At 40.8% G+C, this 17,298-nt stretch overlaps 2 protein-coding genes across 2 annotated transcripts; both read left to right on the top strand.

Moving 5' to 3' along the window:
• Window positions 1-1,862: 1,862 nt before the first annotated feature.
• Window positions 1,863-6,296, top strand: b3gat3 (beta-1,3-glucuronyltransferase 3 (glucuronosyltransferase I)). The gene is made up of 6 exons (XM_076289073.1): window positions 1,863-2,025; window positions 2,177-2,281; window positions 2,439-2,607; window positions 3,144-3,498; window positions 4,021-4,311; window positions 4,594-6,296. The coding sequence occupies exons 2-6, from the start codon at window positions 2,194-2,196 to the stop codon at window positions 4,690-4,692; spliced, it is 1,002 nt and encodes a 333-aa protein (XP_076145188.1). The 5' UTR covers window positions 1,863-2,025; window positions 2,177-2,193; the 3' UTR covers window positions 4,693-6,296.
• A 1,962-nt stretch (window positions 6,297-8,258) lies between these two features.
• LOC143128045 (uncharacterized) lies at window positions 8,259-11,446 on the top strand. Its single transcript, XM_076289722.1, has 3 exons — window positions 8,259-8,347; window positions 8,717-9,351; window positions 10,673-11,446. The coding sequence occupies exons 2-3, from the start codon at window positions 8,731-8,733 to the stop codon at window positions 10,820-10,822; spliced, it is 771 nt and encodes a 256-aa protein (XP_076145837.1). The 5' UTR covers window positions 8,259-8,347; window positions 8,717-8,730; the 3' UTR covers window positions 10,823-11,446.
• Window positions 11,447-17,298: the final 5,852 nt, after the last annotated feature.

Here is a 17,298-nt window from a genome sequence, read left to right on the forward strand (position 1 = left end):
AAAGCTAAGAATAAGAAGCCTAGGAAGAACATTACCGTGCATTTTCATGCACTGTAATAAGAAGACTTGGAAGAACAGTACAGTGCATTTTCATGCACTGTAATTAGCTTCTATAGAGTTTGGTGTTATGGGATCTTCGACAAATGAACTACACCAGACCCTATGTTACATAGGGATATACGTCAAGCTATAAATCCAGAGTTAAGCACTTTAAAGATTAATAATTTTCATGTTAATATATGTTGCACAGTTGGTATGATGTGGTGGGGTCAACTGGTCAGGATCATGTTCTTTTTTTTTTTTTTTTGGGGGGGGGGGGGGGGGGGTCTTGGGAGCTTTAGTAGTGTCAGATCTCTTCACCTCTACTTGCAATATGTGCAAATCGCCCTTCAATCAGGAAATTGTTCTATCTTTAAATAATGTCATGTTCTTTAAACAGCTTTAAAATTGTGTATACCAGACCTTGTTAGCCTCACTGACACCAGTTCCTTCTAGATTGAGAGTTAGCTAATCCCAAATCCCAAAAAAGGTTTGTATGGGTATTCCCAGGCTAAGGCTTTGTGGCATGAGTGGAACATGTCTATGTTGCACAGTTGGTTTGATGTCACAAGATGCTCCTGGTCAGGGAGCATAATGGATTTATATTTTGGGCGGAAATCTAGAAAAAAGAATGGCAAAAGGTAGGCTACAGTATATTTGAAAACCAAGCTTAGTGGGAAATGTGAGGCATTGGTGTCTATGTTGCACAGTTGGTTTGATGTCATGAGGTCAACTGGTCAGGGTGGTATAATGGATTTATATTTTGAGGGGGAAAATTATAGAAAATCGTAAGAAAACAGCAAATGGTAAATGTGAAAAAGAAGCCTTGTATGCTGCTACCACCACATGCTGCATTTGTTTTGAAGTTCTGACCGTCTGACAAAAATCCACGTTGGGCAATATGCTAACTCTTAGAAATACATGATCCTCCTGCTACTTGTTCCTCAGATGTGTTAAGTGCATCATGACTGATAACTTTGATACCCCCCCCCCCCCCCACTAGAATGAAGTTGTATTTTCTTGTAGCCCTGGTACCAGAGATTAAGAAAAATCTTACATTGCTTACATAAAGCAGCCAATATTAACTAAGTTAGGTGGAACTATATATTTAGAATGTGATATAATCTAACGTTTAATTATGTGTTTAATAATGATTTAGGAATCAGCCTGAAACTGTCATATGCTACATGCAACATTTAGTCCATGAGCCAGCGGAAAAGTCGGTGCCATAAAAGGGCACCAAGCCAAACAACCTGTTTTATTTTGTTTGTCTATGCCCCCATATGACAAAAATGTGTGATGGACTTTCCAGACTCACAACTGAAGATTTCTACAGCCTCTTAAGTAGGCTACATTTCCCATTGAAATGAATGGGATTTTATGGATTTAGGTGAGAAAGTGTACAAAATACATTTTACATCAACTAAAACCATATATTTTTTGAAAGCTTATACCCTCAGGATGTGATCTAACATCACATGAGACATGTCCCACCCTCCTCATTAGTATGCTGCCCATGCATAACACATTGGGTTTACGTTAATTGGGTGTATAATAAATACCTTTTGGGCTGTGGCATTTAGGGAAAACTGACTCAACCACCTAAACCAGATATTTTCTGAAAGCTTATTCCCTCAAGATGTGAACTTAAATGGGTTTTGACATCTCCAACCCTGCTCATGACTTTGCTGCCCATGCATAATGCATTCGGTATGCATGTGGACCCCTGTTAGCCCATAACGGCACACCCCCTCACAGCGGAACCAATGTAGGTAGCCAAAATGATAAGACGGGATACTACGTTGGTGCACGACAATAGCGGAAGTTGTTGGTAGACAAAATGTTTGTAACTTAACGTAATGTAAATGAATGACTTTTAGCTAGCATATTTGCAATTAGTAAAATATTCCTGTGATGTGAGCGATCTTACCGAATAAATTAAAAATATGATTTACTGACGCAATTTCATCTGACTTTATCACACAGGTAAGCTGAGATTGACAAAATGTCTTGACGGTCTATGATCACTGTTGGCTATCTGCAATTAGCTGGCTAATTTATTATCTTGGTTATTTAACTAGGTTCTTGACCTGGGGGCTAACACGCAATTGCTTTTTTGTTCCGAATGTTCTCGTAGGTTAGACTGCTTTGAAGATGAGGCTGAAGCTGAAGCTGAAGACCGTGTTTGTGCTTTACTTCATGGTCTCTTTGCTGGGGCTCGTCTATGCCTTGATGCAACTAGGTAAAGCAGGACAGTCCTAAATCAACATGCTTTAATTCATTGTGATAACTGACAGTACTTTGTAATTGTATTATGTGTTATTTTAAAATGCAAATCATTGTCATTAGTCAGTCGTGTAGTATTAATGTGAGTTCTGCGCTGCCCAAATCTATTTCAGGCCAACGCTGCGACTGCACAGAACATGACATTATTAAAGATAGAACAATTTCGCGATTGCGGGGCGATTTGCAAAAATTGCAAGAAGAGGTGAAGAGATCTGACACTACTAAAGCTCCCAAGAAGACCCATCTTCCCACCATTTATGTCATAACGCCCACTTATGCCAGGTAACGTTTTTTAAATGGTATTTGTTGAATCACTTCACTGTTAACATTTTGCATTTGTTTTTGACTTTTGCCGTTATCGTCAACTCAACTAAGCGGGTAAGAGGGCAACATATTCCCACTGCTGTTGAAACAGTTACTATTAGATTACAAAAGACGTTCAGACAGTAGTAACACACAGTTGGAACCACAGGAAACCATCAGTTTCAAATGATGTTTCCAGCTGGGGGGCAGGGTATTCGAAGTACTTGGTTTAGTGATAACCTGGGTAACTAAGGCCCAACTCCGAGTACGTGGTAAACCTCTTATCCCTATGGTTTTGTTCTGCTAGAAGAATGAAGCTGTAGGACCCCTCTATTGGGAGGTTTATCACTTATTCTGAAACATCTCACCCAGGTCTGCCACTTAAACCATGTATTGGGAATACCCCCCTGATGTGTGCAATTTGTAAGTTTACGGATTCGGAAGCTATCAGTTTTACGTGTCACTGTGTGCTCTTGCCAAATGCTCTGCCTCTTTTGTCCCTGTCAACCTGTCAGGTTGGTGCAGAAGGCGGAGCTGATGCGCCTCTCACAGACATTCCTGCACGTGCCTCAGCTCCACTGGGTGGTGGTGGAGGACGCGGACCAGCCCACGGCGCTGGTGCGCAACCTTCTCGCCGAGTCTGGCCTGACCTACACACAGCTCCACATCCTCACCCCCAAGGACAGGAAGCTTCAGGAGGGTGACCCCAGCTGGCTGAAGCCACGTGGTGCAGAGCAGAGGAACGAGGGCCTGCGCTGGCTCAGGGAGATGGCCTCGACCAGCAGGGGGCAGCACGGAGCTGCTGTGGCGAACGCAGTGGTGTACTTTGCGGACGATGACAACACATACAGTCTGAAGTTGTTTGAAGAGGTGAACCTTGATTTTACTTGATGCCAGATGTGTAAGCCAGTAGTGTGTTTGTTGTCATTGCTTTGAGGGGACCAGGTGCCAAAGATGTGACAGTGGTGAGAAGGTTGACTTTGATATGAAACCTACGGGTAGAATACACTGATTTCATTACCAGAATGTTACAGCACAGTAAGGCATGTAAACATGTGAAAATTCTCCTGTACTGTAAAACATAGCTGCCCTCAAAAGAATTACTGCCAAATAGGAACAAAGGACAAATAAGGCCACCGGAATGGCTACTCTCCTGCAAAGCATACAGTTATAATGCATAAGTACTTTTACCACCACATAACCTTAAATGTAGGCCTATTGTTATTTGAAAGTAAGAAATTGAGATATAATTACTTGCATGTACATTATTTGGATGTTTGTCAATCATTTTAAGTTTATGTTTAAAATATTATTTAAAAAAAACTAACTGTACAAACACTCTTTCCCTCATTGTCTGTCTGTCTGTGTGTGTGTGTCTATTTTGCTCTTCAGATGCGGTACACTCAAGGTGTGTCCGTCTGGCCCGTCGGCTTAGTGGGCGGAATGCGCTTCGAGAGTCCGGTAGTGGACGGTGGAAAGGTCATCCGCTTTCACACTGGCTGGCGCCCCAATCGTCCATTCCCAATTGACATGGCTGGCTTTGCTGTGTCTTTGCACCTTGTTCTGACCAATCCTGATGCCGTGTTTGATGGGGATGCTCAGATGGGCTTCCTGGAGAGTAGCTTCCTTCAGGGAATAATTACGATGGAAGAGCTCGAGCCAAAAGCAGATATGTGCACTAAGGTGAATCTCATTGGCCTCTTTGCTGCTGTGGAGCGTTACATTGTGGAGTGTCTGTTTTGACTACTAGAGTTATTGTCTTTCTATTTTTCTATTATGACTTGATTTTTTTGTGATATTATATTATTTGAGAAAAAGATTAACATCTTAACTTCTGGTGCGACTGACATGATTTTGATGTTTGACACTACTGACAATCTTGGTGTTAAGATTTGCTGTGTTTCTAAAACAATCTTCTGATATCCTCAGTATGGTCACGACACTAAATAAATATTTTGTGTTTAGATTCTGGTGTGGCATACTCGCACCGAAAAGCCAAAGATGAAGAGGGAAGATGCATTGCAGAAGCAGGGTTTGGGCTCTGATCCCAATGTGGAAGTGTAAAATGCTCCTGTAGCTTCTTCATGTGCCATCACATTCCTGCCCTCTCTCATCCAGCCACCACTGCAGATGGCCACGTGGTGGAACACTTAAGGTGTACTCACACTACGCCATCCGTACTGTGCCCGAGTACGTTTGACCGACAAAGTTCGGTTCGTTTGACCACTGTGATCGCTCCGTACCGTACCTGGTACGGAGCGGTACACGGTACGGTTGGACTTGTGATCGCGCCTATGCAAAGATTCTAGAGCACAGCAGCTCGACCGTGCCTGGGTACAGTTTGATAGTATGCAGTGTGAGTGCGGACTAAGAACGGGAGAGAACCGTACTCCGTCACGGTACAAGTGAACCGTGCCCAGTGTGAGTACGCCCTAAGGAGGAGTTGCTTGTTATTATGCCAAACAGGTTATAGTGTTTTTATCAAGTCCTGTAGTTGCAGATGCATATAAGAAAATGTCACTAATACAGAGGCATTCCCCTCAAAATCATAGTTAAAGGTTGTATCAGCGAAAGCGGGGATACGTCACTTCTGTTGATGTTCAAACAAAACAGAGCGCTAGCTCGCTACTTCCTCCCCCTCCCTCCCGTGCAATTAAAACTCTCCTAAACGCGCATCTCGTCAGTTATTGGATGAAACACTTTATTTTGCCTTTGAGCGGGTTGCCAACCCTTTTTGGAAGCAATTGTTTTTGTGTACAGATCTCGGAGCCTAGGCTGCCTACAGAGACACGTTTTTTTGACGGCCTGCTTATGGGGCAGACAGCTAGCGGATCGATTAGATGAATGTGATCATTTATGTTTGGGCCTTTTTCGGGCCTGAAATCGCTGATACAACCTTTAAGTCCTGTTCCTGGAAATTGGAATCCAGAAGCAGTTAATCTAAAACTATAATTTAATTTGGTTTCTGTCTTGGAAATCAACCCCGCTCCATTCTGTGTCAATACTGTAAAATGCAAGACTAATGGTTCATGGGACATTATTTATTATGGAAAACTATAGACATATATATTTAAGTCTGAATGTTTTGCTTGTGAATGTATATGTTTGTACCGTGTTGCTATTGTGTAAGCCATAAAAAAAAGTCTAGGTATTTTGTAGGTATGTGGAAAGTAAACTGGAAGTACTTGTACAGTGTTAATCAGCACATGTTGTTTTACTGTGCTGTTTGTATAGTAAGCAATTCCAAACTCCTATTACATTGATGTCTAGATATACCCCATTGGGGGTAATCTGGATTCGGGGTATTTTGAATGAGCCTTGATCTTTTTTTTTCTATTTTGATGTTATTGATATGGGTCATTACACGGTTACCGTCTATACTTCTAAACTAGCTGATTGGCCAGCCAGGAAGCTGGAGCTTGACATCTTTATTGAGTTGCATGACTGTAACTCCGCTGAAGCCAGAGCTAAGATGCAGTCTGGCAACACTAGGCTGTGGATTCTACCGATTCTGCGCCATTTTTCATCGTCATGTTTGTCATTTTTGCCTTCCTTTTCCTTAAAGTAGAACATAATGTATAAGAATAATGTAATGTGTACAGTATAATGTCTTTATTTTGTAAAATACATGGGCATAACTCTAAATACATTTTTGTTTGAACAAAGTGTATCAGGGTCCTATGTTTTTTTATTATCTTTTTTTAACTTTACACAGCAGGGCTCCAGAGTGCGACCAATTTGGTCGCATATGCGACCTAATTTTTCAAAAGTGCGACTAAAAAAAATCGGAGGTCGCACCGGTGCGACCAGCTATTCGAGAGAGGAAAAAGTGTCCGCATTGAAACTACCATTGGTTCAACAACAGACACATATTTGTATTGGCCAATATCGTGGTTTAAACAAATCACAGATAGTGAAGGGCGGGACCTCGCCTCTGATTGGTCTGGCCCAGTGCCTGTGTGTAAATTTGAAAATGCGTATGCTGCAGAGAGAGAGAGAGAGAGGTCAGAGACCCGTCAGATAAACAGAGTGGATGTAGTTGCATTACAGTGTGGTCACATAGGCCGAGATAAATGTCCCCTCTCCCCACTGCCTTTCGGCGGCTGGCAGCAGCAAACCGATCAGACAAGCCCGAGATGATGATCAAGTTTATCGTTGCCTACGATAGGCCTAGTGAAACTTCCCTTCAAGTTCAGTCCGAAATAATTATTCACCAGAAAAATAGTTTGAACGTAAACCCGACGTACAGGAATGCCACTTGCGCCAAATGTATAGGAGTCATTGCAGATGAAAAGACGTCTTAAAATTGCGAACAATGCATACAAGGCCTTCCCGAACGACAGAGATACAGATATCACCGAAAAGGAGTGCGTCATTGACCGCAGTTACATGCAGGAACCCGGTTTTCAACAGCAATATTCGTTTTGCGCGCGAGTTGTGTAAACTCATTCTGATGGCATCAATCAATTTAATCCGGTATTTGGCGCAAACCGAATATCGCTGCTACATTTAAAGCCCGAATATTCCCTGCATGTATAACTGTGGTCATTGTGTACGGTGAATTGAATGGACACATTTAGATTGAGCATGGCAAGTCATTGCAATAACCTATAGGCATACCATTTCGTTACTGCATTAACCATAGTGATGTTCTTATTGAAAATTAAATTGTGCTCAAATACATTTCTATGGAAGATGCTAGCATGGCGAGCTGGTTTAGCCAAGGCCTAAAGATCATGAAGGATAGTATGTAAGACATTGAGCCATGAGATGTGCAGTTTGAAGCCCTTGAAAGACGTGCACTGTTAATTTACTCACTGTTATTCTTGAGATATTTTAAGTTTAAATTTCAGCTCAGTGAAGCACTTAAAGCACCAACACTTCATTAAGTTACTTTTCTTGTAGAATTGTAAATCATAAGTCATAGGACAACTTATATAGGACAGTAATTAAGGAAAAAAAGTGAACCTGCTGCAGTGTTAAATGCGATGTGGCAAATGCTAACTTTTGTACTGGTGCACCTACGAAAAAAAGTTAGGCGCACCAGTGCAAAAAGTTAGTCTGGAGCCCTGCACAGCCACCATATTATATGTGTTTTCTAACAACAGGAGGACCTTCTCGCAGTGTTCTTGATTGCTATCAAAACTAGTTTGGGGCCCTCTCAAAAAAAGAAAGCAAATGTACTAATGTGACACCCCTTGGCCTTTGTACCTGACTGTTCTTTAGTTTGTAGTAAATAATTATTCTGATTCTGAAAAACCCCTCGTCACTCCGGGTCACCCTAGCTTTTAGTGCTCTGCATTTTATTACATTTAAACAGAATTTTAACTGCATTTGTGGTTTGAGTGAGGTAGAACTGTGTGAATGAAACTTAGTGACACTCAGGAAAAATGTCAAAAAGTATCGTTCAAACATGGGAACAGACATGGCTCATCACATGGCTCATCACTTGTGTGTGTATATATGTATATGTATATATTTTGTTTGGGCAAAAGAAATCACAGATAAATGCTTCTCTGAATTGAAAGATAAGGAAAGTTCTTGTGGTCATGACAACAACACAGAGGCTTTGGCTTATCAGAGAGGGGAGACACGACACGTTCAGACACACACTTTTATGGCAGGGTGTATGCGCGTGTGCGTGCACACAAGAGTTAAGGTGACAGCACAGACTCAGGAAAGACCACAGTCACACCAGGACCAGAGGACGACACATCAGGTAAATGATGTCTTCATAAATGTTCTTCATTCTTGTAATAATTCACGGTCATACTTATCTTTAGCTAAAACACGTTTGAAAGGTATAATGTACAGTATGTTTAATATTACATCTGATTGAGTACTTACTAAGCAGATATTAGTAACAAACAAATATTTCTAAAAAAAAAAGCCACCAACATCAATAAATACTGCCTAAATGTATCCCTACATTTTGCTCATGTACTGAACTGTAGAATGTGCTGCGAAAGTTACTAAAGCTGTGAGTTTAATGTGTTTAAGTCATTAATTAATGATGACAATATATGTTGCAAACATTCTGCTCAAAGGAACTTATCATGTTTTTATATTTTTCTTTAATGTATCTAAGACAAAGAAGACACCATGACTGGCAACAAATCAAAGAAGACCAACATTTCTTCATCCCCCTCATTTCTTGACAAGGCAAGTGGATTCTACGGACGCCTAGAGGAGACAGAGGTTGAACAGTATGATGGGGCCACACCAGAGAAAACACAACAACAAGGAATGACCACAGGAGTTGGGATGCTTGAGAAGTCATGTGAACAGAATCGAATGAAAAAGGAGCCTGGTGTTTTCGACTTCAACCAAGGCATGATGGAAGATGATGGGACAACCACTCTCCTGCGAAGAAAACCAAGTCGATGGAGCAGACGAAGCTCCAGGAAAGCCAAAGCAGACAAAAGCTCCTCAGAGAAGAAGAACCAGAAGAACAACCAGAGCCTTGGCACAGACTCCAATACAACCCCCGAGTGCGACCCATCATCTGAAACCCAGACAGAGGGACTTCCAGCAGTCCAGGAGCCTGAGCCCGTCATAGTTCACTTCTCTATCAGGGAGGAGGCCGATGACCATGCCCTCCTACGGGGACAGAACTGTGAGACTGGAGTAAAAGGGAAGATAAAGGCAAAGGAGAACCAGAGAGAAAATAATGGCGAGCAGATGAAGGTCGCTAAAAGAAGCACACTGAAGCTCTACCGTAAGGTAAGGTTTACAATAAAAACGGACTAAGTACATTTCACTGATAACAAAATGACAAAGAGAGATCTAATCCCATATAATTTATTGTAGTTCAATTGTTTTCCTCCAAGCTAACATTTAATTTTGCGTTTTAATTTTCAAATCGAGCTTCATTTTGAAGCTCGATTTGCAATTTTGGAAAATGGTAAATACTGAGAATACAATTGGTCTACACTGTGTCTTTTTCAGTTAAAACAGAATAATCTGAGCATGATACTTTGATATTCATTCAACCTTGAATTCTTTTTTGTTTGCCTTAGATTGTGCATTACATGCAGTCTTATCCAGGATAGCACACAGCAGTTACAGATTAACAGCAGCACAGCAGGGTTACGTAATCGATTTATGACGAGGAATTTGTGAGGAGGATAAAGTCCTGATGAGTTGTTGAGTTCTAGTTGGCAGGACATTGTCATGGTTCCCTAATATCAGATAGTTCTACATCATTGGGACACATCATCAGTGGGTTCAGAGCTATGGTTCAGAGAGCACATCGGACTTGTATGGTTGCCCTCTGACGACTTTTCTTGATCTATAGCCATGACAATGTAGAGATATGAAAATGTTTGTATGAACAGGGCATCTATATCCAGTTATAATCCAGAATACCTGTCTCTATGCAGTAGGGCCTGCCAAGTGACTAACCCACAAATATGCATTAAGGTTGTTGAACAGTTTTGGAAATATATTATGAAGGTAGAAAAACTCCATAGTGTTGCTTTAAGCATCGTCTCAACATTGCAAAAGATTCCTCAGTGTGGTGTTGGTAATCCATTACCTCTAGTTTTTTTTCTCACACCACAAATTCCATTCATCCCACTTTCCTCGCCCTTGTTTCTGAGGGTGTGATAAGACTGTTTACTGTGTATACACATGGATAGACAGGTAGCACAGGGTAGGGTGGGGTTGAGGAAAAGTGAGGTGGGGGATAAGAGTGTCATTAATTCCACACAACTCCTGTTAGTTGACCTTGAGTCAAGAGTGTTTTGAAAAGGGGTGTTGGCCAGCTGAAGCCTATGAGACAATGACTCTTTTTTTGAGTTGCATTTTCTATGTGCTGTAATAATCTAAAGACTCTGACCTGTGTTGTCCAGGCTCACTGATGATCTAACACTGACCCAACTGAACTACACAGTTTTGCTTTAGTCTGATTTACATGTTACCAAGGGAAATGTAAACAGGACCAAAAAGGCGGTAGCATACCGATTTACATGTAGGACTGTTGTTGATGATGTCTATTTTACAAACAGTCTGATTAACACTGATAATCAATTGTCCTTTGCAGGCAGTCGATAGGGCTTTTCGCCGAGGATGGGAGACCTTCATCACCAGTCTGTACAGTGTGTCTTTGATCCCTGTAACGTCTACACCAGCATCTCCATCATCTGGAAAAGCTGAAAAACGCCATGGATCCGTACTTATCGACTACAGATAGGTCAGCTAATGGAAAGAGCATTTGGATATTCAGAACACACTGTTCTGTTAGGCGGGTCAAGGTTCAACGTGTTAAGACAGCCTACTGTGTTATGGTGTTTGCATATAACTATACTTAGCATTTTTATTACACCGTATAAACTGATATTGACCTTATTTTAGGTAGGTTATCTGTTCAGTAGCCAGAGACTGTGGTCAAATTAATGACTTTTAAGGGGACATAGCCATTATGAAGCAATATTTCTTGTGCTGATGTGAGCCTATTCCTATCAAATTGGATTGTTATATCATAATTAGCTAACTGAGATTGTCCTTAAACCATATTTAGTTTACATGTGCCTCACTTTAAGGTATTTATTATTCATTTATTTAAGAAATGTCTACAATTTTATGCTCAGACTCACTTTTAGCCATGACATCTAGGAAAAGGCACTACCTAGAAGAGCTGAAGGGACAGAGATTCACCATTCACATGAGAGCAACATGTTATTTTGAGGAAAGTGTACTGACATTATGTTCTAAAACATTTTTGTGTTGTGGCATTTTTTGTACTGAGTCACAGCAATGTTGTTTATATTGCTTATATCACTCAAGTTGTAATTTTCAATAAAACTGACAGAATATACCAGACTATTTGTTTCATTTGCAATACCATTTAAAGCCAATATGATGTCTAGGTATTCTGAGTAATTCTAAATGTAAGGAGTTGACATTCTTAAAAATTCATGGTTATGAACTTTCTAACGTTAAATGCTAACAAAACAATTATTAGTTGTGAGACTAGCCAAATATAGACAATTGTCTGTCAATTTATTTTGTGTGTCAATATTGATGGATGTGTCACTGAAATTCCAACTTTCAAAAATCTCATCTAACATTTCAGTCTCACATCAAGGCTATCACCAGTACAGCATTTTGTCATAAGCAAAATTAGATTCATAATGCTAAAACACTAGTTATACGTCACCGTCAGGTCCCTTGGATGACATTTGCATTTGGTCATTTCAAATACCTTCTAAGGACCCGACAATAACGTTATACCGGGGACATGAGGGGGACGTTTGTTTATTCACACATGGCAGCGGAGTTGAGAGCGCTCTGGCTACCGCCTGCAGGACGGAGACATCACATCCATGCACGACTTCACGTTACGTCTGGGGATGACTAAAGTATCTATCTATCTAGTATCTCTAGCAGTAGCTGCATTAGCCTACCGTAGTCTAAAGCAACATATCATATACAGTTTATGAAGTTGTGCGTCTATGAGCAAAGTAGGCCTAGGCTACTTTGCTCATAGACGCACAACTTCATAAACTGGGAAAAGGGTTGTTAACGTTAAACTCAAAATGTATATGCTACATAATTCAGCATACATGCTGAATTATGTAGCACATACATTTTGAGTTTAACGTTAATGTATAATGTTACAAACTAGGGAAGGGATTTTATCAAATTCGCTGATGTGATGCTTGGTGTAGGCTAACGTTAGCAAAGTCGCTTTTCTTCTAGCTTAGCCTACAATGCGCATTTCTTCAGATAACTGTCATTACGTGATGCATGTAACATGCTCTAAATAGGCAGTGGTTTATTTAACGTAGTCATCTACTTATTATCTTTTTTATTTTCAGAAACACACACACGGCCGAATTGGGACTGACTTTTGGAGCTGAAAACGATGCAATAAAACTAGAGAAATGTTAAAAACAGACCACGTAGCATTTGTTTAGGGTTGTCTAGCAACATAAGTGACTAGGCTACTTAATTTGTAAAGCAAAACGATCTAGCTCTACATTGCAGAAGAATTAAGGATACTGCTTCTTCATGACTTGTTTAAATGTCATTGTAATTTATTTGACGCATGCTCGCGTTTAAAAGTGTCACGCAGCTGTCCCCGATGTTACAGCAGCTCCTTGTGGAAACAGCAAAGAGTGCACATATCCGATGAGATTTCTGACGAGGAGCAAGCTCTCTGCCTCACCAGAGCCTTACTGTTTATTAATAAAACAATGATATAGAATAGAAACATCTTTCTATTTATTTCATCTTAAAGTTGGCTACAAAGAGCATTCAGGGAAAACGATGCAATGTTCCAGGAAGATAGGCTACATTAGGCTGTGCCTGTTTGATCACAGGTCCAAGAAAACGAGTGGATATAACGTCAATGCATTCTAGTTATGTTTCATGTAGCCTACTTTATTTCATGTTGAGTTTTGCTTCCCAGCATGCATTGCGATTCATTTAGTATTTTTGGCTATTATTAGTTTTTAATATTTTGAAACAATAGCCTATGGTTTGAACTATTTATCTTGGGCTAGCCTAGGCCTACTCTGATGATGTTTTGAACAATATGCTACGGGATATGCCCATTAAAACGTCGTACTAGTTTATGAAGAAAATGACACCGTAGATGTGAAAGCAGCACATCCTAGCCCGCTATAAATGTCCATGTCTAGCCTACTCATCATTAGTGTAATACATTCGGAGGACGTGATTTGTCATACATGCGTGAAAATATGAGGTGAGTGACGTTGATTGTGTAGTTGTAGAACAAGTCGTTGATGCGTGCTGTCGTTGCTGTTCCGTTCCCCTCTCTCCTAGCAACGCTGAGACTTACAGGATGTAATAGCCTACCATACTAAATCGCGCTTCATGTTTTTTTTTTTTTTTTTTACCATCGCGGAAATATAAACGTCGCGCGCATAACGTCGCGGTGACCATTACAGGACGTCCTCTTAAAGTCTCGTGGACGTCTTTTAGACCTCCCGAACAGAGGTCCGCGGGACATAAAGGGAACCCTACACAATGTCGAGGAGGTGACGTTCGCCAGGGGACCTTTAGGGGACGTCGCCAGGACTTTATTTTGTTTACTGGGGGGGACTTGTGGCCTACTGGTTAGGGCTTCGAGCTTGTAACCGGAGGGTTGCCGTTTCGATCCCCGACCAGTCGGAACGACTGAAGTGCCCTTGAGCAAGGTACCTAACCCCTCACTGCTCCCCGAGTGCCACTGTAGCAAGGCAGCTCACTGCTCTGGGTTAGTGTGTGCTTCACCTCACTGTGTTTACTGTGTGCTCTGTGTGTTCACTAATTTATGGATGGGACAAATGCAGAGACCAAATTCCTTGTATATGGCCTAGAAACCTGATTTACATTAAGACTTTATTATTACAATACCAAGGCCGTAGTCATGATGTCAACATTGGGGGGGACCAAATCTGTGGTGGGGTCTGAGGGACCCCCAAACAGAATGCGCCCCCCACCCGTGAAAAGAGAAGGGTGGAGAAGAAGCAACTGGTCCATCCCTGGACCCGTGACTCCATTTGTGTTCAAAATGTATACTTTAAAAGAAATTACAAACTAGAGTATCTTTTGATAACCTCTACATAACACAGAATGTGGTTCTTTGACTTATTACTTACACCTGAAGATTTTTTTTAAACTAAGGCTTAGACTCATGTTTGGAGCCTAATAAGATTTTGTCTTTTAATTTAGATTTTATTATGCTGGCGGCTAATCACACAATTTTAACATAGTTTGAAAGGGACAGGATTCAGGAAAAGGCTACTGAGACAGGCCCCTCTTCTGTCTGACTCACCTCATGTACCCCCAAGGCCGTAGTCATGATGTCAACATTGGGGGGGACCAAATCTGTGGTGGGGTCTGAGGGACCCCCAAACAGAATTTCAATACATTTCCTACCATGCAAAACTATTATTAAAAATCACAAACGTCGTTAGTTAGGTCAGTCAATTAGGTTATTCCAAACTTTTGACGGAGTATCTTATGATATATTACACAGAATGTGGTTCTTTAACTTATTACTTACACCTGAAGATTTTTTTAAACTAAGGCTTAGACTCATAGGTTTGGAGCCTAATAAGATTTTGTCTTTTAATTTAGATTTTATTATGCTGGCGGCTAATCACACAATTTTAACGTAGTTTGAAAGGGACAGGATTCAGGAATAGGCTACTAAGACAGGCCCCACTGTCTGACTCACCTCATGTTACCCCTGTATGCATTAAAGACTGCCTTCTGACAGAAATGATGTTTTGTGCCAACATGTAGAAACACTAGGCCTACTACAGCCTTTAAATGGTGAATAGAGGTGCAAATTCCTTTCTTTGGTTATTGTCCGCGATTCACATTAACTGTACAATACATTATCACGTATTGTAAACGTCGCCACATTTGATCACGTTTTGCCTGCATGGATGCGCGATTGAGTGCGCATCTAAATAATATGCAAGATGCAACAATCATTTCTAAGAGGCCTATACACGGTAATTTCTGGCATTACTAGCATACAGTTTGAATGCATTATTTATGTTGAAAAACGTGAAAGAAATGACACAGGCTTGCACAAATTCATCATTTAAAATAAAACGTTTCACTTTCGTTATCGTTGCGAGAATAGGCTACAATATGGAAAATGTTCCCTTTCAGTCTGATCGGGTCCAAACATGTATGGGATTTCCTTAGCCTGTGCTACACCTTTCCAAGAAGTTTTGTAAAAATTGTACCGGTAGCTTTTGCGATATTGTTGACAGCCCTACCACACCACAGTAGGGTGCAGTAAATGGAAGCTTTTGATAGCGCACGCCACTAACGAAAAACGGAAAATCACCAGGACAAACCAGGGGTGTAGGCTACTCTGGAACCATAGGTCACTAATTTGTGCGTTATTTACGTTTGATTACATTTCAGATACGTGTTGGTTTCCTAGTATAGCGTTTTATTCTTTCTTTATTTTTCTATGTCCAAATATTGGGGGGGACATTTTGGTCATATTTGAATATTGGGGGGGACACGTCCCCCTCAATGTCTATGGTGACTACGGCCCTGTGTACCCCTGTATGCATTATAGACTGGCTTCTGACAGAAATGCAGGGTTGCCAACTTTGGGTGTTTGGCTGGAGTGAGATTTTGTGAAGTCATAGTGCGTGTGCGTTAAATTTTTCCCTAAACCTAATTTTAAAAATGTCTGTCCCCAGACTTTTTTGCTATGTACAGTATAATCCATGATTTAAGTTTCTTCAAAATGTACAATTATTGATTGCACTTGAAAACAAGACCAGTGTTTTAACCCTGTGGCATGGAAGGATTATGAGCCACTGGGTCCCTGGGCACAGACATGAAAAGGGCCCCCCTGCCCACCTGAAAAATAGCTTAGTAGAAAAAAAATGAAAAATAACCCCTTAAATTATGACTTCTGGCGAGTTTTGTGGAAAGAAATTGACAGATTGAGACTTATGAATGTGTGTATGAGTGTACGTATGTATCAGGGATGCAAATAGCCTAAAATATTTTTTTCCACCTACCATTGTGGCTGGTGGATTCCAAAGTCTACCAGCCACTAGAGATACAGTATGAACATTTGATGAAAAATCATGACCAAAATGATCGATCACGGTTATTGGTATTGCAATATGATTAAAATGTGGTGACTTTTCTTCTAAACCTACCATCAATGTTGGACAGAACTCATAATTGGCCTGCCCTTCATGCCCAGTAGCAAAAAATCTAAAGGTCAACAGAACAGCTATAGTGTCATAAAAGTCGTGTGGCTCCTTTAAGACCCAATCCACTGGTGTGAGTTCTGGAGCCATCCAACTTTATCTAACTCTATACTATCCTACATCCTCTGATTTTAATATTTACACATATGTAGGTATTTAAGCACAGCTCAGTTTTAAGACACTTAAAGCCCAAAATTGGAGACCATATAGAAATTTGCTACCATTTCAAAACCGGATTACTCTGGAACGGCTTATTGTACAGGGGATTGCATTACACCTTTGTGTTCGGTAAGGTCTGCTGTTTATGTTTACGGTTTGTCATGTGTGGAACGAAAAGTTTGTGAGATATTCCTCCTATAGGAATTGAAATGAGCGCAGAGCTATAGTAGCCTAATATGATTATTTCTTGAAAGTTAATTTATTTTTCTCGCGAACCGTTTATCGCAGCAAATAGCGGCTATAGCACCTTATAAAAGATGAGAAAAAGTTATTTCATGTGATGTCTGTGAGGCTACTTCGCGAGTAGTTCCTATAAGAATGGGCGGCCACAATTTATGTTGGTCTGCCTCATGTCTAAAGCAGCATGTTCCGTGAAGGTGCCGCGGACCGGATTAAAATAGCCTGGTCAGCGAATCAACAATCAGAGAAAACTGCGCTGAGAACGTTGTAGGCGGATATTAGACCTACCTGCTGTTGGTCTAGACATATCTATGCCTTAAACTCATATCCTGTCATTTAGAAACAATGCTGTGGTCTAGTCTAGTCATCAACAAAAAATGAACGGATTGCAAAAAAAAATTATGGATTTGGCGTGACATTTCTTGAGCGTGCGTGAGAGCGTGAGATTGGTGCTGAAAGCGTGAGTGTCACGCCAGATGCGTGAGAGTTGGCAACCCTGGAAATGACGTTTTGTGCCAACATGTAAAAACACTAGGCCTACTACAGCCTTTAATTGGTGAAT

This window comes from Alosa pseudoharengus, unplaced genomic scaffold, assembly GCF_046254945.1.
Source record: "Alosa pseudoharengus isolate Yale_2024_CS ecotype anadromous, Long Island Sound unplaced genomic scaffold, YU_APseudo_1.1 YU_APseudo_1.1_scf_17, whole genome shotgun sequence".
Classification (NCBI taxonomy): Eukaryota; Metazoa; Chordata; class Actinopteri; order Clupeiformes; family Clupeidae; genus Alosa; species Alosa pseudoharengus.